This window comes from Alternaria triticimaculans, assembly GCF_023758025.1.
Source record: "Alternaria triticimaculans strain BMP 0046 chromosome Unknown scaffold_10, whole genome shotgun sequence".
NCBI lineage: Eukaryota > Fungi > Ascomycota > Dothideomycetes > Pleosporales > Pleosporaceae > Alternaria > Alternaria triticimaculans.
This window is the reverse complement of record NW_026055967.1, coordinates 542,694-570,500: the sequence shown is the minus strand read 5'-3', so window position 1 is coordinate 570,500 and position 27,807 is coordinate 542,694. Positions and strand designations below refer to the sequence as shown.

At 53.8% G+C, this 27,807-nt stretch overlaps 9 protein-coding genes across 9 annotated transcripts; 1 reads left to right on the top strand and 8 right to left on the bottom strand.

The window, feature by feature from the left end:
- Positions 1 to 174: 174 nt before the first annotated feature.
- J4E78_007063 (uncharacterized protein) lies at positions 175 to 1,289 on the bottom strand (the record flags this gene model as incomplete). The annotated part of the gene is made up of 4 exons (XM_049367672.1): positions 175 to 455; positions 515 to 1,051; positions 1,110 to 1,161; positions 1,245 to 1,289. 4 exons carry the CDS (start codon positions 1,287 to 1,289, stop codon positions 175 to 177), a joined length of 915 nt encoding a protein of 304 aa, XP_049220642.1.
- A 298-nt stretch (positions 1,290 to 1,587) lies between these two features.
- Positions 1,588 to 4,595, bottom strand: GPH1 (Non-essential glycogen phosphorylase; the record flags this gene model as incomplete). The annotated part of the gene is made up of 8 exons (XM_049367671.1): positions 1,588 to 2,907; positions 2,954 to 3,057; positions 3,108 to 3,331; positions 3,378 to 3,543; positions 3,591 to 3,962; positions 4,013 to 4,090; positions 4,140 to 4,341; positions 4,404 to 4,595. The coding sequence occupies 8 exons, from the start codon at positions 4,593 to 4,595 to the stop codon at positions 1,588 to 1,590; spliced, it is 2,658 nt and encodes an 885-aa protein (XP_049220641.1).
- A 1,304-nt stretch (positions 4,596 to 5,899) lies between these two features.
- On the bottom strand, positions 5,900 to 6,968 carry J4E78_007061 (uncharacterized protein; the record flags this gene model as incomplete). Its single annotated transcript, XM_049367670.1, has 2 exons — positions 5,900 to 6,498; positions 6,770 to 6,968. The coding sequence occupies 2 exons, from the start codon at positions 6,966 to 6,968 to the stop codon at positions 5,900 to 5,902; spliced, it is 798 nt and encodes a 265-aa protein (XP_049220640.1).
- A 4,211-nt stretch (positions 6,969 to 11,179) lies between these two features.
- On the bottom strand, positions 11,180 to 12,078 carry J4E78_007060 (uncharacterized protein; the record flags this gene model as incomplete). The annotated part of the gene is made up of 2 exons (XM_049367669.1): positions 11,180 to 11,715; positions 11,775 to 12,078. 2 exons carry the CDS (start codon positions 12,076 to 12,078, stop codon positions 11,180 to 11,182), a joined length of 840 nt encoding a protein of 279 aa, XP_049220639.1.
- A 1,015-nt stretch (positions 12,079 to 13,093) lies between these two features.
- Positions 13,094 to 14,778, bottom strand: J4E78_007059 (uncharacterized protein; the record flags this gene model as incomplete). Its single annotated transcript, XM_049367668.1, has 4 exons — positions 13,094 to 13,729; positions 13,774 to 14,237; positions 14,291 to 14,575; positions 14,775 to 14,778. 4 exons carry the CDS (start codon positions 14,776 to 14,778, stop codon positions 13,094 to 13,096), a joined length of 1,389 nt encoding a protein of 462 aa, XP_049220638.1.
- A 904-nt stretch (positions 14,779 to 15,682) lies between these two features.
- Positions 15,683 to 17,607, bottom strand: J4E78_007058 (uncharacterized protein; the record flags this gene model as incomplete). The annotated part of the gene is made up of 2 exons (XM_049367667.1): positions 15,683 to 17,055; positions 17,103 to 17,607. 2 exons carry the CDS (start codon positions 17,605 to 17,607, stop codon positions 15,683 to 15,685), a joined length of 1,878 nt encoding a protein of 625 aa, XP_049220637.1.
- Positions 17,608 to 18,409: 802 nt separating this feature from the next.
- On the bottom strand, positions 18,410 to 21,480 carry J4E78_007057 (uncharacterized protein; the record flags this gene model as incomplete). The annotated part of the gene is made up of 3 exons (XM_049367666.1): positions 18,410 to 19,999; positions 20,343 to 21,256; positions 21,477 to 21,480. 3 exons carry the CDS (start codon positions 21,478 to 21,480, stop codon positions 18,410 to 18,412), a joined length of 2,508 nt encoding a protein of 835 aa, XP_049220636.1.
- Positions 21,481 to 22,088: 608 nt separating this feature from the next.
- Positions 22,089 to 24,603, top strand: J4E78_007056 (uncharacterized protein; the record flags this gene model as incomplete). Its single annotated transcript, XM_049367665.1, has 2 exons — positions 22,089 to 22,150; positions 22,197 to 24,603. 2 exons carry the CDS (start codon positions 22,089 to 22,091, stop codon positions 24,601 to 24,603), a joined length of 2,469 nt encoding a protein of 822 aa, XP_049220635.1.
- Positions 24,604 to 24,943: 340 nt separating this feature from the next.
- Positions 24,944 to 27,362, bottom strand: J4E78_007055 (uncharacterized protein; the record flags this gene model as incomplete). Its single annotated transcript, XM_049367664.1, has 5 exons — positions 24,944 to 25,917; positions 25,968 to 26,061; positions 26,131 to 26,283; positions 26,458 to 26,802; positions 26,916 to 27,362. 5 exons carry the CDS (start codon positions 27,360 to 27,362, stop codon positions 24,944 to 24,946), a joined length of 2,013 nt encoding a protein of 670 aa, XP_049220634.1.
- Positions 27,363 to 27,807: the final 445 nt, after the last annotated feature.

Sequence of the window (27,807 nt, the reverse complement as noted above, 5' to 3'; positions counted from 1 at the left end):
TATAGCGACTACGCATATCAAAAGCACCCAAGACCTCCCCGTTACGTTATGAAAAAAATGTCTGCTCATTGTTAAGGCGATGTAGCCTTCAGGCCCTACTATAATTCCCCTACCAAACGCTATCATCCCAAGCCCTAACCACTCCCCACCTGCTCATCTCCTACCCAACCCATCTCAACCCATCAACATCCTCAGCATACCGCCCTTATCCTCTGACCCCCCATCTGCAACCCCCTTGCCCGCATCCTTATCACCCTTATTCGGACCCACGGGACTCGTTGCCGCAAAGAACAGCACCTTGATCGCAATCGCAAACCCAGCATGCAGCACAAAAACCACAATAAGCAGAATCTTGCTCGTCTTCGCTTCGGTGGTGCTGAGCACAGGGTAGAGGTTGCGGAGGAGGAAGAAAGCCGAGGCCACGAGTCCGAGGGCTACGACTGTGAAGTTGAGGACTGGGACATTCGTTAGTACGCTGCCTCTCGTGAGAAGGAAGGAAGAGGGAGAAACTCACTACCCCAAGGACTCCAAGCCACCAGACTAACCGCAATCCAAACCAAATTCGCATACCCATACAAACAAGCACACTCCATCAAATTCGCACTCTCACTCCCATACCACTTGAGCACGCCCCACAGCCCCACGGGCACAAACGCCGTATACCCATACACCAGCCCCGCCGCTCCACTCAGCAACTTGAAGTCATACGCAAAATGCTCCTCGCCCTTCTGCGCCAAGTATTGATTAATCGTTCCGGTCAAGAAAAGGATCACGATAACGGTTGTGGCGATCCAGACAGGGCCGTATAAGTCTGGGTTCCCTTCTAGGACGTCGAGGAAATTGGCGCGTGGGTACAGGGTGGAGGTGCAGCGGCGCAGGACTTCGGCGGTGTCGACGTCGAAGGCTTGGGCGTAGAAGTTTAGGGACCAGAGGTAGTGTTTGCGCGAGGTGGGCGATGTGGAAGAGGTAGAGGGGCCGGGGAGGAAGGAGCCGCTCGTGGAGTCGGGTTGGATTTTGGGGGCGCCGCGGCCGGCGGGTTGCGTGTCGAAGTCTGAGGGGTGGAGGGTTAGGTGATGCTTGAATGTATGTGATGAAGAGGAGAAGCTTACTGGAGCTGTGGAATTCGAGGTCTTCTTGCAGGTCGGTATGGCCTAGGTCGCCCTGGGGTTTGGTAAGCTTGCCGTCTTGAGCTGGATGCTGGGGGCATGTGCGCTTTTCTGCGTCGCATCCCCTGGGGTACGCACCTCTTGGTCAACGTCTACGACGACATCGTAGCCTCGATTCGCCATGATTGCTTGTGAGTGAGGGCTGTCGATATGTCGCGAGCTGGCGTCGAGCTGGCCAGATTGCGGTTGACGTACGTCGCGCGACGCGACCGTGCGCTAGGTTCATTCGGAGCAGGCGTTTCAGGGTCCAGCCTCACTCAACACCATAACCATGTCAGAGAGCACATGCATCTTCACAAGACTACTGAGTTGTTCTGTCGCAACGAATGTCTCATTATCATCGTAAATATAAGGCATCGGATCTAAGGCTCTAGTCCCGCAACCATCTAAGATCTAGCACGAAACCACCTCCAGTCACAATCTATGGCGCAGGCTCGCTCTTAACCTGTAGCGGCTCGACGTTCCAGATAGCCTCCGCATACTCGTCGATACATCTGTCGCTTGAGAAGAAACCCATGCGAGCGACCGTGGTGATGGTTTTGGTTGTCCACTCCTCAGTGTTCTTGTAGCTCTCATCGATGAGCTCCTGTGTCTTGATGTACGATGCGAAATCGTCAGAGACGAGGTAGTAGTCACCATGATCCACGATGCCGTTGATCAGAGCAGAGAACTGGTCCGCATCGCCAAACATGCCATTGTGAATCGCATCGAAAACGTTGGCAAGCTGGGGGTCCAGCTGGTACTGAGAGTACATGTGGTTGTGACGGAGGTCCTCGACATCTTCGGCAAGGTTACCGAAGAGGAAGATGTTCTGTTCGCCAATCTCGCGAGTAATCTCGATGTTCGCTCCGTCGCAGGTTCCGATGATGAGACCGCCGTTCAGGCAGAACTTCATGTTACTGGTACCCGACGCCTCAGTACCAGCAGTAGAAATGTGCTCGCTAATGTCGCTAGCAGGGCAGATGATCTCTGCCTTACTGACATTGTAATCGGCCAAGTAGACAACCTTGAGAGCGTCGCCGACGTCTTTGTCGTTGTTGACAACGTCACCCACCTTGTTGACGAGGTGGATGACTGTCTTGGCCATCCAGTAGCCTGGTGCAGCCTTACCACCGAAGATGGACACACGAGGAGCTAGCTTCTTGCGGTCCTCGGGAGACATGGCCTTGATTTGGAGGTAACGGTGGATCACACCGAAGATGTTGAGCTGCTGACGCTTGTACTCGTGAATGCGCTTGACTTGGACATCGAACAGCGCTGCAGGGTTGACCTTGACGCCGTTGTTCTCCAGGATATATTGTGCGAGTCGCACCTTGTTGGCGTACTTGATGTCGCGGAACTCTTTGCGGAACTCCTTGTCGTCAACAAATGCCTCTAGCTTGTTCAACAAGGTAAGGTCCTTCAGGAACTCGTGACCGCCCAACTTTGACGCAATAAGCGCAGAGAGCTTGGGGTTGGCCTGGTGGAGCCATCTCCTCGGGGTGATACCGTTGGTGACATTAGTGAACTTGTCCTGTCCGTAGATCTTGACGAAGTCCTTGAAGATGGTGGTCTTGATCAAGTCGGAATGTAGCTCGGCTACACCGTTGACCTTGTGCGAGCCAATCAAAGCAAGGTATGCCATGCGGACCATCTTTGGGTTCGATTCTTCGATGATGGAGACACGGCCCAGCATCTCGCGGTCTTTCGGGAAGTTACGCTCGACGAACTGGAGGAAGTGAAGGTTGATTTCGTAGATGATCTTCGAAAGTCAGCAAGGTCTCAAGAAATCAGGCGATTGAACATACCTGGAGGTGGCGTGGGAGGAGGTGCTGCATGAGCGGTACAGACCACTTCTCGAGCGCCTCAGGAAGCACGGTATGGTTAGTGTACCCAAACGTCTTCTGAACGACTATATGCTGTTAGCATCAAGATTCAGCTCTGGAGGTAGATTCTGCTTACTGCTCCATGCCTCGTCCCACTCCAAGCCCTCGATATCGACCAATATCCTCTGTAGCTCAGGAATGGCCAAGGTCGGGTGAGTGTCGTTGAGCTGAATCGCGACTTGGTTGGGGAATTCCTTCCAGGCGCGCTGGCTCTTCTTGAAACGTCGCACGATGTCGTAGAGCGAAGCTGCGCACCAGAAGTACTGTTGCTTTAGGCGAAGCTCTTTACCGCGGTCAAGGCTGTGGCTAGTCAGACACGCTATCTCATAACCATGGAGCTACTCACTTGTCGTTGGGGTAGAGCACAGCGGAGATGGTCTCAGCGCGCTGCTGGTCAGCTACAGAGCTCTCGTATTCACCAGAGTTGAACTTCTGGAAGTCAAACTCGCCGCTGGCTGCCTTGCTGCCCCAAAGGCGGAGGTTGTTGCAAGTACCAGTCTTGTAGCCAGGAACTGTACTTGTCAGTGGAAAGCCGAGAAGCGATTGAAAGACTGCTTACCAGGAACGTCGAAAGCAACAGCCTGGACAATCTCGCCGCCCTCCCATGAGCACTGCTGCTTGCCCTCGTCGTCCTGCCAGCGGTTGACGTTGCCGTAGAACTGGATATCAACGACAATGTCGTGGCGCTGGAACTCCCATGGGTTGAAGTCCAGCCAGTAGTCTGGAACCTCGACCTGGTATCCATCGACGATCTCCTGCTTAAAGATACCATATCGGTACCGTAAGCCGTAGCCCCAGGCTGGGTAGTTGAGAGAAGCCATCGAGTCGAGGAAGCAGGCAGCAAGACGTCCAAGACCACCATTTCCTAGGGCAGCATCATGTTCTTGAGACACAATGTCCTCCATGCGGAAGCCAAGATCGCTGAGACCCTCTGTATATATGTTAGAGAAGCAATCGCGAGGTCCTAGGAGGTGGACTTACTGGAAGCGATATCCTTCTGCTCAACGTTGAGCATGGCATTGTCCAGAGCGCGGCCCATCAAGAACTCGAGGGAGAGATCTGGATTTATTAGAGGATGTTCTGCCAGCGAAATTCCCACTAGTCTCACAGTATACACGCTTCTGGTCAGCAAAGGTCTGACTCTGCTGCGTTTTGTTCCAGTCCAAGACCAAGCGATCCCTGAAGGCGAGGGCAGTTCCAGCGTAGGCAGCAGACTCGTCGCAGTTGAAGAGGGAGCGTGCGAGGGTAGTCTCGATATGGCGAACAGCGTCTTTCGTAAAGTCGTCTGGCGTCGAGAAGGGCTTGGGCATCTATGCGTGTGTTAGTAGTGAGATCCATCTTTGTACTATGATTGAGAAGCCAATTGACATACAAACTTTCTCCATGCCTCGCGCTGGGGCTCTGGGATGCTCGCTTCTACGTTCTTGATCTCACTGGGGCCAAAGCCAGTTACTGTCCTCTTGTGCTTGGGACGGGTGAATGAAGGCCCAACGGGACCCTTGAGGTCACCGAGGGGAGCGCTGGTCGAGGGCTTGCGCTCGCGGGGGGAAGGGTTTGCGGCCATCTTGATAATGTCAATCGCTGAGAAGCGCGAGTTGCTTAGGAAGTGTCGATGGGAGAGAGGAGATGGCGGGGTAGAGGGGCGTATGGCTGCCGCTTGGAGGTAAGAGGCGCGACCGCAGGAGTGTCAGGGCGATGTGATAGGACGGACAAGAGCTGCAGGCTTATGAAGACGCCGCAGAAGTACCTCAGACGTGGTGTTTGCTACGCGCCAGACAGGAAAGAGGAGCGGCAGCAACGGCAATGGCGTGTTTACAGGGCGTCCGGGTGGAGTAAGACGGGCGGAGATCAATTCAACATCACAGCAAGGCCCCCAGGATTATATCAGGAGAGCAGGAGCGACTAGCTAGCGGATCGCGGGGAAGGAGCACTCCTGGCCAGGCTGACAGCTAGCAACAAGCTGTTGAGCTCTCCCACATGCAAGCTGTATGCAGCATCTCGCGGAGCCAGTACAAAGTGGGGTAGCCGACCCCACGATGCCGTCGCGGAGCAGCTAGCGGGGTCGTGATGGGCGTGTTGTCCAATAAACTTGTGCATGCTGAGCCTTTAGTGTGTTTGTTGCGCGTCGAAGCGTGATCTCCATCATGGCCAGAACCAGGCGACGTGACGTCTTCAACCCCTCCATACCAACAACACCGTGATGGCGTAGCGAGAGCAATCAACACCAAAGAACGGAGTGCGCAACAAGCACGAACTTCAAGCTCTGAAATTGATAGACATGGAAGGAATCTGCGCATTCAAGTTGCAGCCCGCGCGGATCTTGTCGGAACAGGGAAGACTATGTTGATGGAGCAGCCCCACCATCGTACGTTGACCTGATCACTGTAAACAAAGGCATCAAAATGTCGTGATATCTGCACACGGTCTTCTCGCATAATCTTATGAACATCTCACGCGATTGCGACGAATCCGCATCACGTGCATGAAGTGCTCCCGAGGTCGATACGAAGTGCCAATGTAGATTAAATCCGTCTTTACATACCGCGTCGGTAGGGATGGATATCAAACAAGCTCAGTCCTTCAACCTCCTAGCTGGTATTACACAAATAGCGTACTCAAAACATGAAACACAGACCATTGGCATCAGGCCACCGAACCCACTCAACTCCACCCTGAAACAAATATATACGAGGTGACAACAAGCCTGTTGTCTACACAGAGGAAAGCCTGATCCATGCCGAAGAACGCCGAGAGATGCGCATCGCGAAAGATGCCGAAAGGATGTGGGTATCGTGAATGTACGCAGCAAAACGATTAAAAAGAGTCGAAGGAACGGAATTCGTTGCTCGTCCATGGGAGACCGCCGCTCTACGGGCTGGGCTCTGGGGTCTGAACGCCGTAGCTCCAGATGGCGGTGCCTTGGAGGCTGATGGAGAGGTTCCGTCGTTGCTTCATCACGGTCGTGATAGGGGTTGATGCGGGTGCAGGAGCTGTGCTGGGTCGCTGCATGTTCTTCAGCCTCCGCTGCACCATGTCGTTGGAAATGCGAGCAAGGCCGTAGTCCATGTCCTGCAGGATGGCCCTCCTCGTGGCCTCGATCTCCTGCACGGTGAAAGCACCGTCGCTCTCCCTGATGCTCCAATGCCGTGAGGAGCGCTGGCGGTCAACGAGGAAGCCGTGCGCAAGGGAAAGAGCAGCCAAGACAATCACATCTGGGCTAACATGCACGTTCTGACGCGAGTCTGTCATCATGAAGTTCTTCAGGTCGCGCGCATAGTCGCTCGGGGCAAGAGCATCCCGCCAAGTAGCTGCGAACCGGCTGCTCAACGCATCCAGCACGCATCCCGCAAAGGCGACAATCTCATCCGGCAGGCCAGCACGGTCGAGGAATCCTTGAATGACCGATGCATGAGGGCGGTGGGTGGAGACGTTGAGCGGCACGAGGTTGGCAAGGTGGGTTGCGTATACTATAGATAGCAAGTCAGCGGACCGAAATCAAGGAAGTGGCAACGGCATTGATCTTGGGTGAAGGGGTGCTGGTTGATCGACAGGCACACGTCCGAAATGTGGAGATGGACTGTTGAGTTGGAAAAGGAGCATCTGGGATGGAGCATGACGAGGGCCAAGGCGCTGTATGCAGGGGAACGTCGCTCTGCCGCCCGGACCGACTCATACACACCAGCATCCACAAACCCGTAAACAGAGATTTGGTGTGTGTGAGGTAATAAATAGACTAACCTTTTGGTTGTGGAGGGCTGCTCATGTCATATGACTGTGTCGAGGTTTGGGCGGTTGGCGTTGATACTCGCGTGGGTGTGGGCTCCTTTGCTGGTGGAGGGGTTGGCAGGTTGGACAGCGGAACGCAGCTCGCAAAGTACTTGTCCAGCTCTTCGTCTGTCATGTCGCTGTTGACGGACAGGGCTGGCGAGTAGTCCATTTTGTCGTGTTTTGTTTTTCCAAGTTGAAATGTTGTGTTCTAACGGTAGTACAGCGGTGTCGGCGAAGTGTAAGCGAGAGAAGGTTGGAGAGTTGGTCGTGTGATGTGTTATAGTCGTGAGTCGAAGAACAATGAAGCGTCGTGAACCAAGCAGGCGAGCTGGAAATGTCGTCAGAGGGGAGAAGAGCCCCAAGAGTGAGGGCATTCACGAGTCTATATACACGCCCATGTTCCGACCAAGAAAACCGAGACGGTGAAAGCGGCGGATGGGTAGCGCAGCTCGCTAGCTGGCCCCCTGCACTTTCCCAAGACTCAGTAGCCGTCTCCCTGCCGTGCCACCTTCACAGGCGCGCACGCTCTCCCGCTCAGGCCAGCGCCAGCTACAACTTGGCCGTATGCGCCATCGCCAGGGCTACCGATGGCGTGTGCGGCTGCCCGAATGATGGCAGTGTGCAGCCGCCTGGTAAGAACGCTCAAGGTTGTTCCGCGTGCGCTGTACATGCAATGTCGTGATGTCGAAACTATATGGCCAGGAAATCGAGGCCCAGACATACAGTGTGCCCATGTTGCGTGATCTATATTTCCAATCTAATCGTGTTTCTCCAGATCTTCATCCACTCCATCACGATCAGCACTCTAACGACATCATCTGCATATAGCGGGACACAAGGGACACTTCATCTGGCAGTTGCAATACCGACACAACATAAACTTTGTCGTAGACACAACCAATCTCGCAAACCGCCTTGCCGGAAAAGCTTATGCCCCGATCCCATCCACTCGTTAGATGCTTCCCAGCCCGGCGCCGAGTCGCCTGTGAGCACTACTGCGAGCATTATTGCCTATCCACAAGTTCAATCCACTGCGAAACAAACCATCACACTTTTCACCCGTAGTTCCGACTGCAGAATCTTTTGCACATGTCAAACTCTATCGATCGCATCGCCGCTGTCAATTGCCCTGCATTAGGATCTGTACCCTCGTCACGCCATCACGCCGCTGGAGGGTACCCGAGCACGTAGCCAGCACCTGTTCCCTCACCGCCATGTTCCGCACTCTCGAGCACGCACACTACACGATACGATGCGGGTGCTCGGAACCATCTTATCTCCGTCCCCAAGCTCGCAAAAAGGGGACAATGTAGACGACAGCGCGCCGCGAACCCCACATCCAAGCTCTGGGGGCGCAGTCCTCCTAACCCGTCTTCAGCACCTCACCCGCTCGCCCTTGCGCACTTGACCCGTCAACACCAAATCTGCCCACAGCACGAGTCGTCGTATCTGACTCCCCAGGCGAATACGTAGCAGCCCGCCCGAACGCCCTGACTTGCTGGCGGAATTTCGGCTTCGGCGCCTCGTATCAAGCGGTCCATCGCGTCTATTTTCCCCGATGCTATTACGGGGCCGGTGGAGCAAACCAATACTCGCGCACAGAGAAAATATTCGCACAGTCGACAAATTCCATCTTTAGCATCCGTGGAGTCGTGAAACACCATTTGCCCGGTAGCTCCAGCATCTTTACGAGCTGCACCCGACTAATGCTATCGATTGCGCTAGCTTTGTACGAAGCAGCCACCGCCCGCCGCACTTCCAGGAACCCGTTGCTACGAGTCTGCAGACATTGTCGTCATGGGCGTAGCTTGCATCTCCGATCCTTGATGATGGAATCTTTCCTCAACACTGTCCGTGGAGGGCCACGTACAGGCAATCAAGAAGCTTCGGAGTCTGGGCCTAGGTCCAAAGGCTCCACTCGCATCCTCTTTTCGCACTCAGCACCATGCACCCTTTTTGCTTCTTGCTGCATGATCGAGACACTTTCACAAGTCCGAGGATTGGCTCACGGGCGCTGACAGATGTCATGGCTCACCGATGGACGCTACCGGCCTTCTCCTACGGCCGGCAAGCCACGACCAGAGACCATTTCTTCAAATCATCAACGCCGGAATCTTCTGAAACACAAGGGTTGAAACTACGTCTACACAATTCTTCTAGTGTACGAACACGCGTTTGGTTCGAGAGCGTCATTCTGTGGCGTAGGGTCCTCCCGAAGATTCTAGCTGTTCTCGATCTCTTTAGCTCGCCATAGGACGACCGCGTCTAGATCCTCCACCACCGTCACACGGACTCCTGTGGGGGGTTTTCATGACTATGGCAACTGGTGCTGTACCTGCATGCTCAACACTATGGGCGCGGATTCCAAATGCTTCGGGATGTAGTTGTGAGGACCGCTCAGACTGCACCTAGATCCAGCTACGGCAAGCCATGTAGTCACTCATCTGGACTCTATGACATGCCGATGGACTATGCTCCTACGCCTAGAATATAGGCCAAGTATAGCTGAGAGCCGATAGGGTCCCCTTGACACGACAGTCATTATGTGCACAGATCACGCAAGCTTGATGACCCGCCAGCTCGCGCAGTTCCTGACACTTTCACAGCCTCATTTCACATATTTGTGAACACGATACACGCACCTGTTTGCATCACTTACTGTACAGCAACTAATGGCATGAGTAATTCTTCGCTAAAACGGTAAGCCACACATGCCTGAGTTCGTTTCCTGTGCTCGTCATAGCACCTATAGCAACTCCATCACGATGCACGTTTCCCTCCCGTCAACGGGCCGAAGTCCGCAAAAAGCAAGAACACACCAACGTTCTCCTCGCTGGGAGATGATCCGGTATAATCTACACCGTTATATCTGCAGGAGGTACAATGACTTTTTTGAAGTAGTGTTTGTCAATACATGTGGTGAACATCATGTCTAGTCCCCAGTAGAAGTCTCGTCTCGTCACTACCAAGGTCTTCAGTCACGATTCCCGTCTTCGATTGTTGTATGACAGCTAACACAAGCATACACACATCCACATCTACTCACCTCCTCAAGTTCCAGCTCAACGCCATATTTCTTTCTTTCTCAAAGTCAGTTAGCCCCGCATCGTTTCCACAGTACACCACATATGCAAAAACGCAGATAAAACGTACGACACAACAACGGCTATACCGGCAGTCAGGCGGTGATACTTTCTTTTTATCGCTCAAGGCTGACAACACATACATACATACATTCATGCCAAGTCGCAGGTACGTGATAGGTGTCATACAATGACATAGCAGCAGCATACGGGCATGTAGGAGTGGACGGTGTACACAGTGTATACACTTAGCGAGATACGGTGAAGCCATGAACCCAGGAGACCGCAGAATCCGCAACGCGGATGCATGGCGTCTTCAATGTATGCTGCCGCTGCCGGGAGACCCGAAATGGATGACCGTTGCAACCAACCATGAATGTGTCGATATCGGCAGTTGACATCACCTCGATTGGTAGGCCTACTTGTCCGCTTTGAATCTCCTGGCACATAAAACCACAGTTCAGCAATTACCATGACATTGCGTCCTAGATGGATAGTCACTTCCAACTTTATTTCAATCACCACGTTCCAAAGCATCTACACCGGCTTGATTTCTCGTCCCTGTCACTGACATGACAAGTAGTAACTTTGAACCTTCTTCCGAAAACACATCGAAAACGTCACTGCGTATACGTGACTTTTTTTCTGTACCGTACCGGAAGAGCAGAGCTTCAAGACCGACTACATGGTCGCTTGGAGAGGTCTAGTTTGGGAAACCAATTGGAGTGGAGAAGCTGTTGACAACAACGTATGACTACGGCATCGAGCAAAGGTGCCAGAGCATCGTGATGAGAAGGGACGACAACAACAACGCATCAACCTCATGACAACATGCGCGGAGTCTGCAACCATTCAAGACACCTTGTCTAGCCAAATCACATCCATAACAAACACCAATAACAATAACGAACATTGATTTGTACTGCAATAGCGAACATGATAACCGACCAAAAACACCACGCTTCTCCATGAATACAAGGAGTAGTCAACCCTTCCTACCACTCAATCCACCACGACCACCTAATCTTCCAACTCATACTACTATCCTACTACCCTATCATCCTACCATCCACTCCAGACTGAACTAGCCTCGCACATTTGGGATATCGTTAAACGACCAGATTCCACCACACGCACTTTTCTTTCCTTTCATCGTCCACAAGCGACGCAAACATGTCTATTGTCTTCTTCGTCATGACTGCCGTACCGTCGTCAAGATTCGCACCATGATCCTCCAACACGTGTATTGTGGTGCGCTATTGGAGGCAGGCACATCATTGTAAACAGAGCGAAACGCTTACTGGGCCTTCTTGGGGGCAGCGCCGGGCTGGCCACCAACGTACCTGCGGATGTCGGTGGCATCAGCAGCCTGGCGAACAATGTTCTTGAAGGTTCCCCAGCCCTGCTTGGCAGCTGGAGGAGTGCTCTGGTTGGCAAGCTGAGCGTCAATGCGGGCAGTGAGCTGGTTGATAGCCTCCTGGACGAAGCTACTCTGCGCAACACGAGCGCGGAAGAAGACGGTGTAGACAGCGAGGAGGATCCAGGAGCCCTTCTGGAAGAGCATGGCAGAGCCGAGGACGCGGAACCACAGGAAGATCTCGAGCAGGGCGACAAGAGTCATGGAGCCATCGTAGTACTCCTTGACGAACTTGCCAATAGCCTCGGAGGCAGCGGAGCCTTGCGGCTTGGCGCCGGCCGCAGCCGCAGGTGGGGGCTGGATGGTGGGCAGAAGGTTGGAGCGCACGTAGGTAGCGACGTGGAAGACGGAGTATACGGAGAAGGGGAGTATGGCAAGGGGGATCTGGCGGGAGAAGAGCCACACAAGGCCCATGACTACCAGGCGGTTAGCACGTGCTGCGCGGAGACGAGGCGACAGCTCGCAGAGGACTTACTCAAGTATTGGACGTTCTCATCGGTAGCGAGAGCGACGACACCACCCTGCTTGCCTGCCCTCATGCGGGCACGGTAGGCCTTGTAGACGACAATGCCGTATGTGACGCATGCCGACAGGAAGGCGGTGCGGTAGGAGAAGGAGGCCCATCGCGAGTAGTAGTTGAAGGTGATGTACGACAAGCTGTATCGCAGGGTAGCGAGCAGCAGCGTAACGTGTCCGGCGAACCAAGCAAACTGCAGAGTCTGGGCGAGGGCAGCAAGGCGCTGGCCCAGAGGCATAGAGGCGGGCGGTGGAGGGGCCATTGTGTGTATTTTGGGTACTGTCGTGTGGGCTACGTAATGGGTAGCTTGGGACGTCAGTAAAGGTCGGAGAGATAATGGCAGCTCCCAATGTAGAGAGGGATAAATGACAGCAATGATCTGCTGCCCGTGGAAGGAAGTGGAGGTGCAATGTGTCCACAGCGGTGGCTGGGTGCTGCAACTGCTGGAACTGCCCAGCGTTCGGGCCCGCTCGTGATGTTCGCCGTGCCTGATAGGCGGGGTCGACTTACCGATGCAGATATCGGGTCCGGGATCTCAGTGACGGTGCTCAGTGCTTGCGGAGAGTAAAGACGCAGGGGAGTGAGAGCAGAGCAATGGTGGTTGTGTGTTCCTAGAGAGGGAGGAATGCGGGCGGCAGTAAACCAGAATTCGGGCGTTTGGGGGGTGACGACATGGCAAGCTGCAATTCTGGGTAGGCACAAGCCCCACTGCACCTCTAGCGCAAACATAACCCTGACGATCTCTCAGCCGCCAGCAAGGCCTCCAGCTGCCGGCCTCTTCACGCGCTCGCAAGTGTCTGGCCAGCAAGCACGATGTCGTCACTATTGTTTCTTCGCAAAGTTTCGTTTGTTTGTTGGGAAACATCACTAGCAGTGCCGCGTTTCGCTTTTAGCCCACAAATGAAATTGCCTTATGATAGTCTGTAGAATACATGAAAAGAACCTGTCCGACACTCCTCGCTCCGAACTACATCTGCCGAATACTAAATAAGAGAAAATGCCGAAGTGAAGCAAGGGAATCAGAAAGGAGCGCAAAGACGTTGGTATCAATCAACAATCCGGACGACGGCACCAACAGGTAACACTGCTGTGCTTCGTCCCCAATGTTCCATCGTGGTGTATTATCCCTTTTACCGATAGCACCCAGTGGTATCGTCGGCCGCATTATATTAAACAAGGTCTGGTAAGAGGGTGTAGAGAACTGAGAAGAGGTAGCTGAGAGGCGCGTGTCGTCCGGAGCGGGAGGGGAGGGACGAGGGTGGCGCCGGGGTGTCGACTTAGCGGAGGGAGAAACCCTTTCTCTTGCCCTTCTCTTCGATCGGCCTGCCAGACTCGATGCGGGCCTTCTTCTCTTCGAGCTCTTGTCGTTGTCGGTCTAGCTGGTCCTTCATCTCCTTGTGACGGGCGTACAGCTCTTCTTCGCTCTGGCGCAGCTTGCTCTCCTTCTCCTGCACCTTTTGCTGGAACACCATCTTCATTTCCATCTCCATCTTCTGGAGCTTGGCCTCGTGCAACGAGCGCTCCTCCTCTTGCTTGACGGCAGGGTTGACCTCCTTGAACACGCTTGAGTCCTGTTGGATACCCATCTGTGCAAGCTTCTCGGAACGGTAGTTCTCGTACAGAGCGTTGTTAGTGTTCTCCTTGAGCTCCTCCATGTGGGTGCGGATAAGCATCTGGCGCAGCTTGACAAAGTCGCAGTGCTCCTCGTTGTCGACCTCGACGACACCCCAGGGCAGCGCACGCCCGCGGACCTTGCGGCCGTCAACAGTCGTGACCTCGGTGTTGGAACCGACAACGGCGAAGGGAACCTTGGCCATGATCTCCTGGTTCTCCGCAATGGTCTCCTCGTCGTCAAGCTCATACCGTGGGCCCTCGAAGATCTGGATCTTGTGGTAGGCGATATCTGCAAGAATCTGTACTTGTTAGCAGTGCTAGATAGGCAGACGAAGCGACGTACCCTCTTCTTGTAGTTATCAATTTCATCGTCAGTAACGGTGTCGGCCTTGGCAATGACGGGAATCAGGTTGACCTTGGTGTGGAGCTTCTTCATCACCTCAATGTCGATGGGCTTCAGGGAGTGGCCAGTGGGCTGGATGAAGTAAACAACGGCGTGGATGCGGTTGTCGACAATGTTCATGCGGTTGACCTTGTTCTCAGCATCCAAGTAGGCGTCGAAGCGCTGCTCAATGTTCTTGACAATGGGGTCCCAGGACTCATCGTTGTTGATGAAGTCGCCAAAGCCGGGTGTGTCGACTACTGTTAACCTCAGGCGGACACCGTTCTCCTCGATATCGGCGCTAATCGACTGGATCGATACGGTCTTGGAGATGTCGAGACTAGGGGGCTTGCGCTCCTTGGGCGGGTACAGCGAAGTGTTGAAGAGCGTGTTTACAAGGGTCGACTTTCCGAGTCCAGACTCGCCTGAAATGACACGTTAGCTCGGAGGGACAATTCGTGGGCGGGGGTACACGTACCGACAACCATGACGTTGAAGTTGAATCCCTTGCGCACACTCTTGCGGTGCCACTGGTTGGGCAGGTTCGCAAAACCGACGTAGCCTGTGAGCTTCCTGCGCACGATGTTCATGTCGTTTGCCATGGCAGCTGCGGCCTTGGGGTTCTTCGCCGTGATGGTGTGCACCGCTGGAGAGGAGCCGTTAGACATCGACATCGTTTGATCCATGCCGTATCCGCTGGACGACGCTGGGGGCGATGGAGACGCACGGGTGGGCGGCGCGGGAGAGGTAGCACCGTTGGATTCTACAGCAGAATGTTAGCCAGGGGCCAGGGGAGAGAAATCACGGCCGTCGAGCGCGGCAGCAGCGACCAATGTCAAACAGGCTTGACCCTGCTTGGCGTTGCCCAAGAGCCACCGCGTGTGTGCCTGAGGTGCCAATGATGCCGTGGCTGAGGTGTAGTTGTTGATGTCGCGAGACGGGGGTCGGGGAGAGCTCCTTACCCATGGTGTAAATAGTGTAGTAGAAACGGACGATGGGTCGTCAAGTGAGGGACTTCTGCAGATGAGGGAGCGATGTCAGCGGAGGCTCTCAATGCGTGCTGGTGCTGGCTGCGTGGCTGCTAAACAAATGTAACAACGCGACCGAGCCCAGATCGGGAGAAATAAAGTGAGACAGGCGTGAGGGAAGGGCGGCGTACCAGTCAGCGGTAGTTATGCTCTCGAGTGAGTGATGCACTCAAAGCAATGAATTGAAGGTGGTGCAGATGGCTGCGAAGGAAAATGGCGTGGTTGTCCGGAGGCTGCGACGTTGGAAAGGGAAGTCGTGGTGCCGTCCGTCGCTGGGTGGAGGAAAGGGGTCCGCACAGGGATGGGCGCGATTGGAGCAACGCCGAAGCAATGGGCACTAGACCAAAAATCCCCGCGTCACCACTAGCAGCGAGCCGGCGTCGAATACCGCTGGAAATAACACACAACGGGTGGGAGCAGCGCGGGTGAGGGAGAGTGTAGGAGGGATGCAGTTGACACCTTTCACGTTGTTGGAGATTTTGTGCTCTTGTGCACTGCTGCAAGAGGCAGTCGCGAACCGTGCTTCCCAAAGAGGTAGCGTCACGTGTGGGTAATTAGAAGGCACGAGCAACGCGTTGACTAGACATTAAGCGGTCGTTGCTTCCTCACGACTATCTGACTCAACCCTGACACCGCTGTCGCACCCCAAGGCTGCCGCTCACGCTGCTGCAGCGTGGCACCACAGGACGCGGGATGTAAGACTCGACACCTATCCAATTACATCGCGTCCATCCCGACCATCGGCATACCCATATCCAGTTCATCGTCTTATCTATGCAAATCAAAGGGTATTTTGCGCATGTCCCAAGCAAACAACTCCAATCCAACGCCGCAGCACCTCGCTATGCAAAGCTCGCCAATGCCCTGTTCAACTCGGTCTTGTCGTACTTGACGTACTTGCCCTTCCCCTTGTCGATCTCCCGGTAGCGGTCGTAGAACCGGTTGTACAGGGGCTCGATGATGTTCTGTACTTCCTTGGAAAGCTGGTTCCGCACTTCGGGCTCCATTGCGTACGCCTTGTGTCGTGTGACGAGATCGTCGAAGCTTGTGTTGAAGTTCTTGAACTTCTCCTTGATTGCATCCTTGTCCTTGGAGCTGAGAGACTTTACGATAGCTGCCGAATCTGCACCGCCTGACGTTGGGCGTTCCTTGCTACGGTTTGTGTACTGTACATCCAGTAGGTACCCTGACGGCTCACGCCATGCTTCAAGATACATGGCCGTGCCTTGCTTACGCCAGTCTGCCAGCTTCTTGGAGTAGCTGTCCATGAGCGGTGCGAGTTCTGAAGAGCGAATGATGCGTGTGATGATAGCGATATTGTTGGCCATGAAGACGCCTTGTAGGTTCTTGCCCTTCAGTAGTGTCTTTGCCTTGCCAATCAGGTTCTGCAGAAGTGTGTCGACAGTATCCGCCGCATATGACCCGAACAGTTTCACGCCGTCTGGGCCAACATCCAAAGTCGTGGATGAGTTGTTAGCCGATCCAGAGTTCCAACCGCCCTCTCCCAAAGATGCCAATATCGACGCGAGAGGCTCGAGGTAGTTGGTCATCTCTTGCAAGCGTCGCATCGTCTGCGTTGTAATGTCCACCGGGCCGCCGTCGATAGGAAGCGCAATGAGACCTTGTGTTTTTGACCGTGTGTCTTCGAGCATCTTGCTCAGAGACGTTTTCGACGTCTCCCGAACCGGCTTCACACTGTCGTAGATCTGATCCTTCAGGGCGCCAGTCTGCTTCTGCAGCCGCATCGACAGAGTCCGGACCAACCCGCAGATCTCGTATCCCAGAAAGCAGTCCGTCAGCAGGTTCTTCTGAATATGCCCGTTCAGCTCGCGTAGGGTCTTGCTAAAGTCCTGCAGCGGGACCTGGCACGTTGACTCGTAGACATCGGCCCATTCCTCTCTGTCGAAGACGTAATTCAGGTTGTCGAACTCCGCCACGAACAGGCCCTCTATCGCTTGGACGTATGTGCCGATACCATTAGTACCCTTCTTGTACAGCGCATCTGCCTGCACCTTCCTGGCTGTGCTGATGGTCGCCTGCATGAGACTCCTCAGTGCGCTCTCAAGGTATTCGCCCCGGACGTCTGCGTATATTCTTCGTGTGGGGGTCTGCGAAAGATCGATCTGCGATAACTGGGCGAAGGACTTGGAAATGTGCGAGTTGATGCTGCGCAGGCTCTGGAGCTTATCTTGAGGCATGCGAGGGAAGGGATTTTCTATGCAGTGTCAGTATCTCCCTAACCGCAGTACATGAGTGACATACGCTTTGCGACGTATTCCAAGGCCTGAACCTTTTCTCTCGCGCTGTCCTGCAGTATGCCGCGGAACACATCCTCCAATTGCTTGTTGCCCAACTTCAAGAGCCCGCTAAGCTCTGCAATGGCCTGTTCGTTGGAGCGAAGGTTGGTGCGCTTGAGGTCTGCGAGACTCATGTTGGTGCGGTCGAGCGAAGCAATGTAGCCGTCCAGGTCTCCTCGTCCAGGTCCGGCGCGGATAATCCTCTCTTCCTTTGCACTTTCCTCGCGCGGGGCTCGGAGGCGGTCGATCGCGTCTATTATACGGTCGACGTTGTTGTTCGCTATCTGTAGCTTTTGCGTGTTGCCGTAGATTGGGCCGATTGCTTCCTGGACTGCCTTTCCGCTCGCATCGAGCCTATTGACGGAGCCTTGAATCTTTTTGGTGAGGGTCTTCATCTTCTCCATGTTGGCGAAGAGAACTTCGACCTCCGCGCTCTCCTCCAGGAGCGCGGCTTTCCGAGGGGCGACCATGGCGACTGCTGGATAGATGCGCAACTGCCTCGAGGGCTACGTGTACGCGCGTTCGGCGGCGAGGACGACCTCGATTATATCAAACGGGCGGGTAATAATGAAGCGAACATGAAGTACAGCATATGTTTGTACAAACGAAAGAATGGCCAATTGGGAATACGAGATGCGCCCGTGTAGGATGATGTGGGAGGGGATGCTTGCGGAGAGCTGTCGCGGAGGCAACGCTAAGACGGCCAGGGTCCAGCGTAGATCATCTCGACACCTTTCACTTTACGATAAGCCGCGCAGTCGAGTTACTCATCGTGGGTTCACGCAACGCATGCTTGTAATATGTAGAACTGCACGGCGGTCAATTTATCTGCGGGCTTTGATACCCCAGAATGACGTTTGTCACAGCGGGTACATGCGCTAATCCGCCTCGCATGTCACCGGAAACCCGCTGTCTGCGTATCACATATGTTTCGGCGACGCGTATGCGCCTTGCATTCGAGTACCACTGTGGCGCATATGAGCACAGACGGATGTTGTACAAGGGTATACAATTGAGTACTAAGTGAGTAAGCTATATGCGCAGAAGCCATTGTGCTTTTCATTCCATACACGTGAAATGCTCGCCAGGGCATCGATGATACTTGAAAGAATGAAGACGAGGTAATGATGGTCGCTTGTCGAGCTGGTGGACCGTTGAGTCGTGAAGTGCGGAAAGAAAACAGTGTCGCGGAAATAAGAATAAAAGCAGAAAAGGAAATAATGTATCGCATAGATGTGCAGTGCGCAAGTCAAGACAAAACGCAGTTCACTATCACTGTCCAGGGCGACCGCCACCGAACCACTCGCGGAACTGACTCCAACCTTCATTCTGCGAGATCGGTACTGAAGGGATCAGCGGATCGAGAGCAGATGGTGCGACCGGTGCCTCATCTTCCGTCTCCTCGCGCTTGATCTTCTTCTCAGTATGCTCCTCTTCTCCGCCGACAAATCGACTCTGAACATCTTCAAGGCTGATATCGAAGTCATTGAGCAGCTTCCTCAGCTCGCCACGTGCCTGTTTGTGTTCTTCGGTCACATACGAGGAGTTCATGAGAAGCTGCTCAGCGGTATTTGAAAATCCCTCAACAAGCTCAACAGCGCTGGTGACGAAAGCCTCGCAATCGGTCTTCCACGCATCTCTCTGTTGGGTCTGGATCTTATCTTCAATATTCTTGAGGAGCGGACGCAACGCCTCACCAGGTGGACCATAGCCGTAGTTTCCATGGGTTGGGTTGCCGATGATCGAGTTCTGCAGTGCTTGTCGTTGTCGGTTGTAGATTCCTGGGCCGGCGCCGACCATGTTCCGATCTGAAACTCGGTCGTAGGAGGCCTTCATCGCAGTTGCTATCGGACAGTAGATGTCGATCTCTGTGGTGAATCGCAGATGAGTTTCTCCAAGCGAGACGCGAAGACTAGCGAGCAACATGTCATATGCCGCCTGGATGCGTCGTTCTACCAGGGCCAACTCTTCAGTGGCTTTTAGCTTCAGAGCCGGGTGTGCGGATGACTGCGTGATGGCCAATCGAGTTTCCTGCAACAGTTTCTGAAGCACCGTATACAGACTCATAGCGAATTCCACGGTGCTGGCGTCCAAGTTGTTGTACCAATTGTCCAGAAACCTTTTCATGGTACCAAGGAGCTCGTAGTTCATGTTGTAGCCCTTGTATTTTCCGGAGACCGGTTTGCCGTTCTCCGCGAGCATCTTCGCAAAGCCCGGGTAGTAGATCAAGGGATGGACCCATGAGTTCTGCACCAGCTGCTGTATGCCACTTATGATACTCTGTTCCTCATTTTGAGACCAAGGTTTTCCTACCAGAGACTGCAGAGGACTGTCAGCTATATTCTTCAAGTTGTTCCGAAGTGGTTGGATCCGAGTCTTCAAGTCGCGTCGCATCTTAGCATAACTTTTGTCTTCTATGTGCTTCTCCAAAGGTCTTTCAGCTTGTCTTCGGAATGATGGTATCGTTTCGTGGACATGTTGGTAGAAATTCTGGTAGTTGGTGGTTGCCGATAACGTAGCGAGGAAGTGTCTCAACGCGTAGATACCGGCCGTAGTATCGTCAAGAATCGGAGTGTCTCTCTGAATGCGACTTCTCGATGAGGTGTAGGCGAGTGCGGATACCGAGAAAACCTTGATTCCCTTAGGCTGCATTTGTCTCTGCACATTGGCCGTCTCATACTTTATGTACGCAACCGTGGCTTCTCTCAGTAACTCATCTAGCATGTCGGAAATGACGTAATCATCGGCATCCCCCTCTTCATAGAGACTGTCAATGGTCTCTAATCGTGCGTTCAGAGCTGGGAATGGGTGTTCGTTGATCTGTCGAATCTGTGTACCCATGTTGTCTTCGTTGATGAGTTCCTAAAAACCATGTCAGTTGGATGCTCCAGTAGAGAAAAGGCTTCAGCTGACATCGGACTTGTTCATGACTAATATAGTCTTGTTCGCTCCTTTGAGGTGGATTGATCGATCAATATATTCATCATGCAGGACACTGGTCTGCAGTCGAGAGCATGGCGCAACCACCATCTCAAAGTCAGCCTTCCAGCGGAAGTTGTTAATGACGCCTTCACGCAACTGACTCATATCACCATAACCTATTCTCGTTAGCCTAACGTCATCCCAAAATAGCCGTTGACTTGCCTGGCAAGTCGAAGAAACGTAAACCATGCCGAAATAGTATGTGACCAGTCGCGATGGTTACAACCTTCACGAACGGCCACAGCTCCTTGATCTTGCTGGTTTTTCTCCCAAGCCTGTTGTCAGGAACGTTCTTGAAATGTGCGGTCCGAGTTTCAAGGTCCACCTCGCTCATCTCTGTGGCAAGCTGGGCGAATCGATCATTGGCTCGTTTGCAACACTCGTTCAAGAAGTTTCCCTCTTTGATGTTCGTGTGATAGAGTTCCCTCTCAAGCTCGACACCTGCCAGCTTATCTTTCTGCACATTGAAGATGATCTCGAAAAATTCCTTGGCAGTAGTGATCGCACGCGACATCGTCTTGGACAACCTTTTACGTGGCGTATGAGTAGCATTATTGTCGTCAGGATCGTCTTCGTCTTCGCCTCGGAGGGGCTGACCATTATGCTCAACGCCAGGGTAGACCTCGACCCAGTGATTCATTTGTTCCTTGATAGAATCTCTGATCTCCTCTTTGGTGAAAAACACAACTAGAAGATCGCTCAGAGTGGTGTGGTCGGTAGCTCCGGGCTTATACTCAAGTACCGTTGCATAAGCTGTGCATGCTTTTGACGAACCTGATCGATCCAGAAGGCCTCGATCGAGTAGTGCGTTGATGATGGAGCTCTTGCCAATGCCTTGCTCGCCAAGTATTGCCACACTGTAATGCCTGATGTCAGGTAGTTTTCTTGCGATTTTTGCTGCATCAATCAGATCCTGGAAGCGTTGGTCGACGGACGAATACTTCTGCATCGCACTCGTGAGCTTGTCGCACAATTCTTCGACCAAGACCTTAACTTCCTCTTGCTTCAAGGCATACCAACGGTCGTTGGCAAGTTCTTCGTCAATCGTCGCATTGTGCATGGCGGTGAGGTTCCGTTTCTGGGAAGGTGTTTGGCTCCGACCAGGCGGTCTTGTTGATGCTCGAAGTGCCATCGTATCTTGGAGGCTATTGTACGACTTGGATCAGGAATAACTTGCCCAATCGAGCCGAAAGAGTATTGGGTGTATCAATGATTCAAGAGAAAGTATGGTCGATGGGAGATGATTGTAGAGGGGAAGAAGAAGAAGGCTTGAGTTTAGAGAACTTAAGTAGCGTCCTGAGGGATGAGATACAGCCCAAGCTCAGGATGAGAGGTGAGAGAAGGGACATGCACCGACTCATGATGCCCTTTACTTACCATGTGCGGTATGCTCTGAGGTACGTACAGGTGAGTGAGGGGATTGGGAATTCTCCGCACTCTCGCCGGAGAGTAAGGTTGGTCATACCAAGCGCGTCAGAATTGGCAGGAGACTGGAGAAAGCTGCAGTCTCAATGACTGTTGCATCAGTCGAAAATAAAGACATCTCTATGCTGGTAGCGAATGGGTGCTGAAGCATGTCTGTTTGCGAGCAACCGGAGTGCCTGCGATACGAGACTGGAATAGTCCATGGACCTACCGCGTTCAAGGACCAAACTTGTGTAGCTCATGTAAGTCGCGAATAACGCGGGTGTCTTCGCAAGTGGATGGTGGAGACATGGGTTGATTGGCGGCAGGTTCAGCGTTCCTGCATGGCTTGGCAGACGTTGAGCGGGCAGTGATTCGGCTGGCGTCATGCCGAAACCAGTTCTGGCGGAATTTTGCGGGCTCAAAGCAGGTTACATGCTCCGTCATGCTTAACGCATTCCCATGGGCGACGGTGGGCTTTGCGCATTTCCCCATGTGCCAGGCTCGCACGGCACCTCCATCCCACTCCCATTGCCCTTTCTGACTCAATCGTGCAATTGCGTGCATGGCCGGCTATAGGAACACGCGCAACCTGGGCCACCGATGGCTGCGGGGGACGCGTCGTGGGTAAGCTAGCACACCACCGATTATATGCCCCTGCTAATAGCACCAGCCTGCACACGAAGCACCCGCTCTCCCAGCGATCCAAGGCTGCCACGCTCGGCCTGCGGTACGGCCCTCCATGTCTCCTCGCGACTGCTGCGACTGGCTACCTCTCTTCTGCGTCGTCGCCGTACCCACTCTTCCGTCCCATCCATCTAGACGCGCCTTCCCTCAAGCGATACTTCTTCGGCGGCAATGACAAACAAACCGAAACCACTTCGGTCGGAGACGCCGAGAGGCAGGTGAATGAGGAGGGCGAGCACAAGTCAGGTGAGCAGGAGGCGCCATCGCAGACGCGTGTTGCCAAGGGCTACAGCGAAGAGGACGAGGAAGCCGGCCAAGGCAAGTCAGCCTGGCAGACCATCACGAGCAAGTTCCCCGCCTCCCCGTCGCCTTCCAAGCTCGGCGATACCATCATCGACTACATCGTGCCGAATTGGGTCAAGGTCCTCCCTGGCTTCATCCGCAAACTGCAGGATGAGCTCTCCATGGCACCGGGCTCGCTCGCCGAAGAGATCTGGTACGAAGCCAATGATCCCGAGATCAACCCCGAGATAATATGGGATGCCTCTGTGAGGGTCTCGGACGAGCTGTGTGAGGAAGAAAAGGCGTTCCTGAAGCAGAGGGCACAGTTCACCAAGGCCGCACTTGCGCGATACCTCGACATTCCCGAAGCGCAGATACATCCCGACGATGTACCCGTGATTGCCATGTGCGGTTCTGGTGGAGGGTTGCGTGCGCTCGTGGCAGGCACATCGTCGTACCTCTCCTCGAAGGAACATGGCCTCTTCGACTGCGTCACCTACACGGCTGGTGTCAGTGGCAGCTGCTGGCTACAGACCCTCTACTACTCGGACCTCACCCAGCGCAGCCACGCTCGCATGATCAGACACCTCAAGAACCGCCTCGGCGTACACATTGCCTTCCCAGCCGATGCGCTCGAACTTCTCGTCAGCGCGCCCACCAACAAATATCTCCTAAGCGGACTTGTCGAGAAGGCAAAGGGCATCCCGGAGGCCGACTTTGGACTGGTGGACATATACGGCGCACTGCTCGCCGCCCGCCTGCTTGTACCTAAAGGCGAACTCTCTGTCAGCGAATACGACTTCAAGGTCTCGAACCAGCGACGCTATACCGACAACGGAGCTCATCCACTACCCATCTACACTGCGGTGCGGCACGAAATACCGCTCGCCGAGCAAGGAGACACAACAGACCGCATCGCAGCCGAAGCAAAGGCACGAAGAGAGGCTTGGTTCCAATGGTTCGAATTCACGCCGTACGAGATGTGGTGCGAGGAGCTCTCTGCTGGCATACCTACTTGGGCAATGGGCCGTCAGTTCGAGAACGGGCGTACAGTCTGGCGTGAGAACGGCCTAGCTCTGCCCGAAGTGCGCGTTCCGTTGCTTATGGGTATCTGGGGATCTGCCTTCTGTGCGACTCTCTCACATTACTACCGAGAGATCCGACCCCTCATGCGCAGTATCACAGGACTCGGCAGCAGTATAGACGCCATGATCGCTGAGCGCGATGATGATCTCGTCAAGGTCCACCCGATCGACCCTGCCGCCATGCCCAACTACGCCCTCGGTATGCGCGAACTCCTCCCCCCATCATGTCCTGAAAGCATCTTCGAACAAAAGAACTTCCAGTTCATGGACGCGGGAATGTCCAATAACCTCCCCATCTATCCTCTTCTCCGACCTGGACGCAACGTCGACATTCTCGTGGCTTTCGACGCTTCCGCAGACGTCAAGACCGATAACTGGCTCAAGGTTGCTGATGGTTACGCCCGCCAGCGCGGCATCAAGGGATGGCCCGTCGGCGCCGGCTGGCCACCAGACGACGAACCCATGGAAGATCTCCAGGAAGATCTCGAACGCGCTCAGGCCAAGACCGAACAACAAGCCCAAACCAAATTCGAAGAAGCCAAGGATAAGAGTGCCGACGAGAACAAGGGCAGCAAGAAGAGCAAAGACCTAGGCTACTGCAACATCTGGGTCGGTACCACCGAGGAACGCGAGTCCGACACCGAGCACCCAATTTCAAAACAAGTAGATGAAGACTGGGAACTCATGCACCCAGCCTCGGGTATCACGGTCATCTACTTCCCCTTCCTCGCCAACCCTAAGGTACCCGGCGTTGACCCAAAGGTCAGCGACTTCATGTCGACCTGGAACTTCGTCTACACACCAGAGCAAATCGACAGTGTCGTGAACCTCGCTCGCGCCAACTACAGTGAAGGTGCCGAACGGACGAAGCGCACCGTCCGCGCCGTATACGAACGTAAGAAAACTCAACGGGAACAGCGGGAGAAGGACGAGCGGGAACGACGGTGGCGGTGGAAGTTGAGCCAGGGCAGAATAGCTGGGCGCCGTGTTGGAGGCGAGAGTGAGCATGGCGATCAGTTCAGCTGATTGGCATCTGTATGAGCGGATGCCGAATAGGGATCGTGGCGAGGAGTTCTGGAGGGAGGATTTTGGAAACGATATAGATGACGGACGCATTATACCCACTTGGATCAAGAATGAAAACATTCACGTTTTATCATATCTTCACATTGCGATGAGGTAAGGTGTACAGAAAGACGTCTGAATGCTGATGAATGATGGTATTGGGTATCGAGACCTAACAATATGAGTGTTGGGCACGTCTAACGATACGATACCTCTTCCCATCCAAAACCCCCAGTCTAAACCACCATCTCAGGTTCTAACACAGGGGCACATATGTCTCCATCACCTCATCCTCCTCCATCTACATCTGCACCGCCCTCCCCTTCCCCTTCTCACGGCCATCTGCCGTCTTCCCCACCATCGACACACTTCCCTGCTCTTGCTCTTGCGCCTTCGCCGTCACAGTCACCGTCTGATTCGTATACGGACACAGCGGCAGTACCGCACCTCCACATACTAGCTCATCCCTGTTCTCATCTATCGACGTGGTATCTGTAATCAGCGGCCTATCTGACTTCAACTCAACATCCTTGTGTACTTCCTCATTCCGGGGCTGTGCTGGTGCTTGGGGTTGTGTTTGAACTTGGGCTTGGGCGTGAGCTTGTACCTGCGCCTGTGATGATGCTTGTGCCTGCGCCTCTGCCTGCGCCTTGAGCATATCCGTCACCTCTTTCGAGTGACCCAAACTGACCATACCGCCTCTACCCACCACTCTGTTCTCTGGCGAGATACGAGTCGCTTTGAGTGACTTGTCCTTTGTCTTATATGGGCCGCGTTTCTTGGGTATGTGGAGGGTTGGTGTGGGTTGGGCTTGTGGATGCTGTGTTGGTACATGCTGCGCTGGTATATTTTGCGCCGGTATATGCTGTGCTGGTACCTGTTGCGCCGGTCCATATTGCTGCAGATGTTGTTCTTGCACAGGCATACGTACACCACCCAAATGTTCCGTATTCGGCCAAACGGGTGGATCCGGCAGTGTATACGCGGATAGTTCTTGTAGCAGTGGGGACGGTGTGCTATAGCGCTCCCCCATGTCTGAGATACTGCCTGAGAAACTGCTTTTCGCTGACCCCGTTCTGGTAAAAGGACTCGGAGGAGGAGTCGGGAGTTGTCCGAAGCAGTCTAGTAAATAGAGCGGGTCTCTGGGGTCTGTAGACATGTATGGACTATGTTTGGAGGGATTTGCTTGCCGGGCGAGGCATGGATTTGAGTTCGGGTTGGCTTTCAGGTTGAGAAAGTATTCGAGGTATGGAGCGGCATCTTCGGGACCGGAGGCTGGGATTGGTTAGGAGGGTGGCTTTTGGTTGCGGGTTCTGGTTACTCACGTTGATCGAGCGCTGCATATTCAGCGTTGCCTTGTGCGCGGAGGGTGTCGACTTCTGTCTGCTGTTGCAGGACTTCTTGTCGGCGCGCAGGACACTTTTGATAGGGTTAGCTCAATTTCCGTGTGTCTTCAGCTTGAAATGACTGGGGTTGCGGAGAATTTACTTTGTATACTCCTCTCTCGTCGAGTTCCAACAACGTGTGACCTTTCTCCTCACACTTCTGGCATCGCTCTTGCCGCAGCTTTTTGATTGCTTCTTGTCTTCTTGCGGCTTGTCGAGACTCCTGTCCTTCAGCACGTTTCAACAGCTTGCGGGTCTGTCTATACGAAAGGTGGTTTTGGTGTTTACTTTTACGCTTTTGAGAACGGAAAACCGGGTCAACTTCATCCATTGATTCTGCTACTTCATTATCTGAAGGCTGATGAAACGCCTACCGATCGTTACTACGTTGTCCAGTGGGAAGGTGAAACATGTGAGGATGATGAAATACTTCAGGTCCCGGCAGTGCCTGCCACTCGCCCAACAAACTAACAGGAAGCCTTTGCTGTCTCAAGAATCTGATCGCCTTCACCACTTCGACCGGGGGAGGCTCTTCCGGGTCGATGATAGCATGAGGGTATCGCCTTCTGTAGTCTTTGAAGTATTGTGGGATCTCAGCCTCGGTCTCCCATACTGCGGCGTTCTCCGCCATAATCGTATCCAGCTTCGCCTTGGAGAGGCTCAGGATGCAGCATACGGGGTAGAAGCGACTGATATAGGTGCCGGGAATGAAGTCGTCCTTTATCTGCTCGATGATAGTCTGGCGTAGTGATACCCATAGAGATTCGAATGTGACCTTCATTGTATGTTAGCCTCATGAATACTTGCAGAGCCTACATCAAGATGGAAACATGCAAAGTAGGCGATCTAACGCCAACGTCGGCTCCAGGGTGTTCAGTTTTCACGTACCTTAGAATCTACCATCTTAGGGTCCCAGCGACGCCTCAAGGCCACATACCAGGGATCTTTACCCGCCTCGTATTCAATCTTGAAGTGGTCTTTGATGTGTTCCATGCGCGTCTTGTCGCCGGTCTCGATAGCCGCCATCAGCTCTCTCATACCATGACCCGAGAATTTCGGGTCAAACGGCGGTGGTGGAGCGTTGGCTGGTAGCGAAGGGAACGCCGCTGGCTTCTGAGGGACATGGGTGGGCTCAGGTTCAGGTTCGGAAGCTGCTGCGCGCTGAGAGGTTCTGCTAGGGCGCATGGCGAAGTCGCGTACTACCGGCGCTGCTTGGGGTTGCTGTCCGTCGCCAGAGCTTTTCTTTACGTACTTGATGTTTGCCATTTTGCGACTCTCTTGGGAGTTTGGTGGATTGCTTGCGCTTGTTGGCGCAGGGTGAGGTGCGTTGGACATGAAGAGCGGCGAAAATGGGTGTGGTGTGAGATAAACGTCGTCGTTAGTGAAAGACGAAGATCTAAGTGAGTCTGGGTTCGGGGCCGGCGTATTTGTACGCGAAGGTCCTTGGGAGCGGGTTTCCTCATCTTGGTCGCTCAGGTCTGTACCTTGGTCGCTAGAAGCTGGTTCTGGGGTAGTGGACTCTTCGTCAGCGGTGGACCTGTAGCGTGCAGGCTTCTTCAATTTGGATAGATCTCGGAGGCTGTAAGGCATATCGTGGACTTTAGAATGATGTGAGCGATGATTGGGTATCGATGCCTTCTAGCCCGTCGTGAACGAAGAAGATGCGGGATATTGGTAAGTGGTGACCGTAGAGTTCACCGCATCCACCATGTTTGGGCCTATATGGGGCCGCATCGTGACTGCTATGCGTCTAGCGTGCAATAGCAGCCCTGTCAATTCA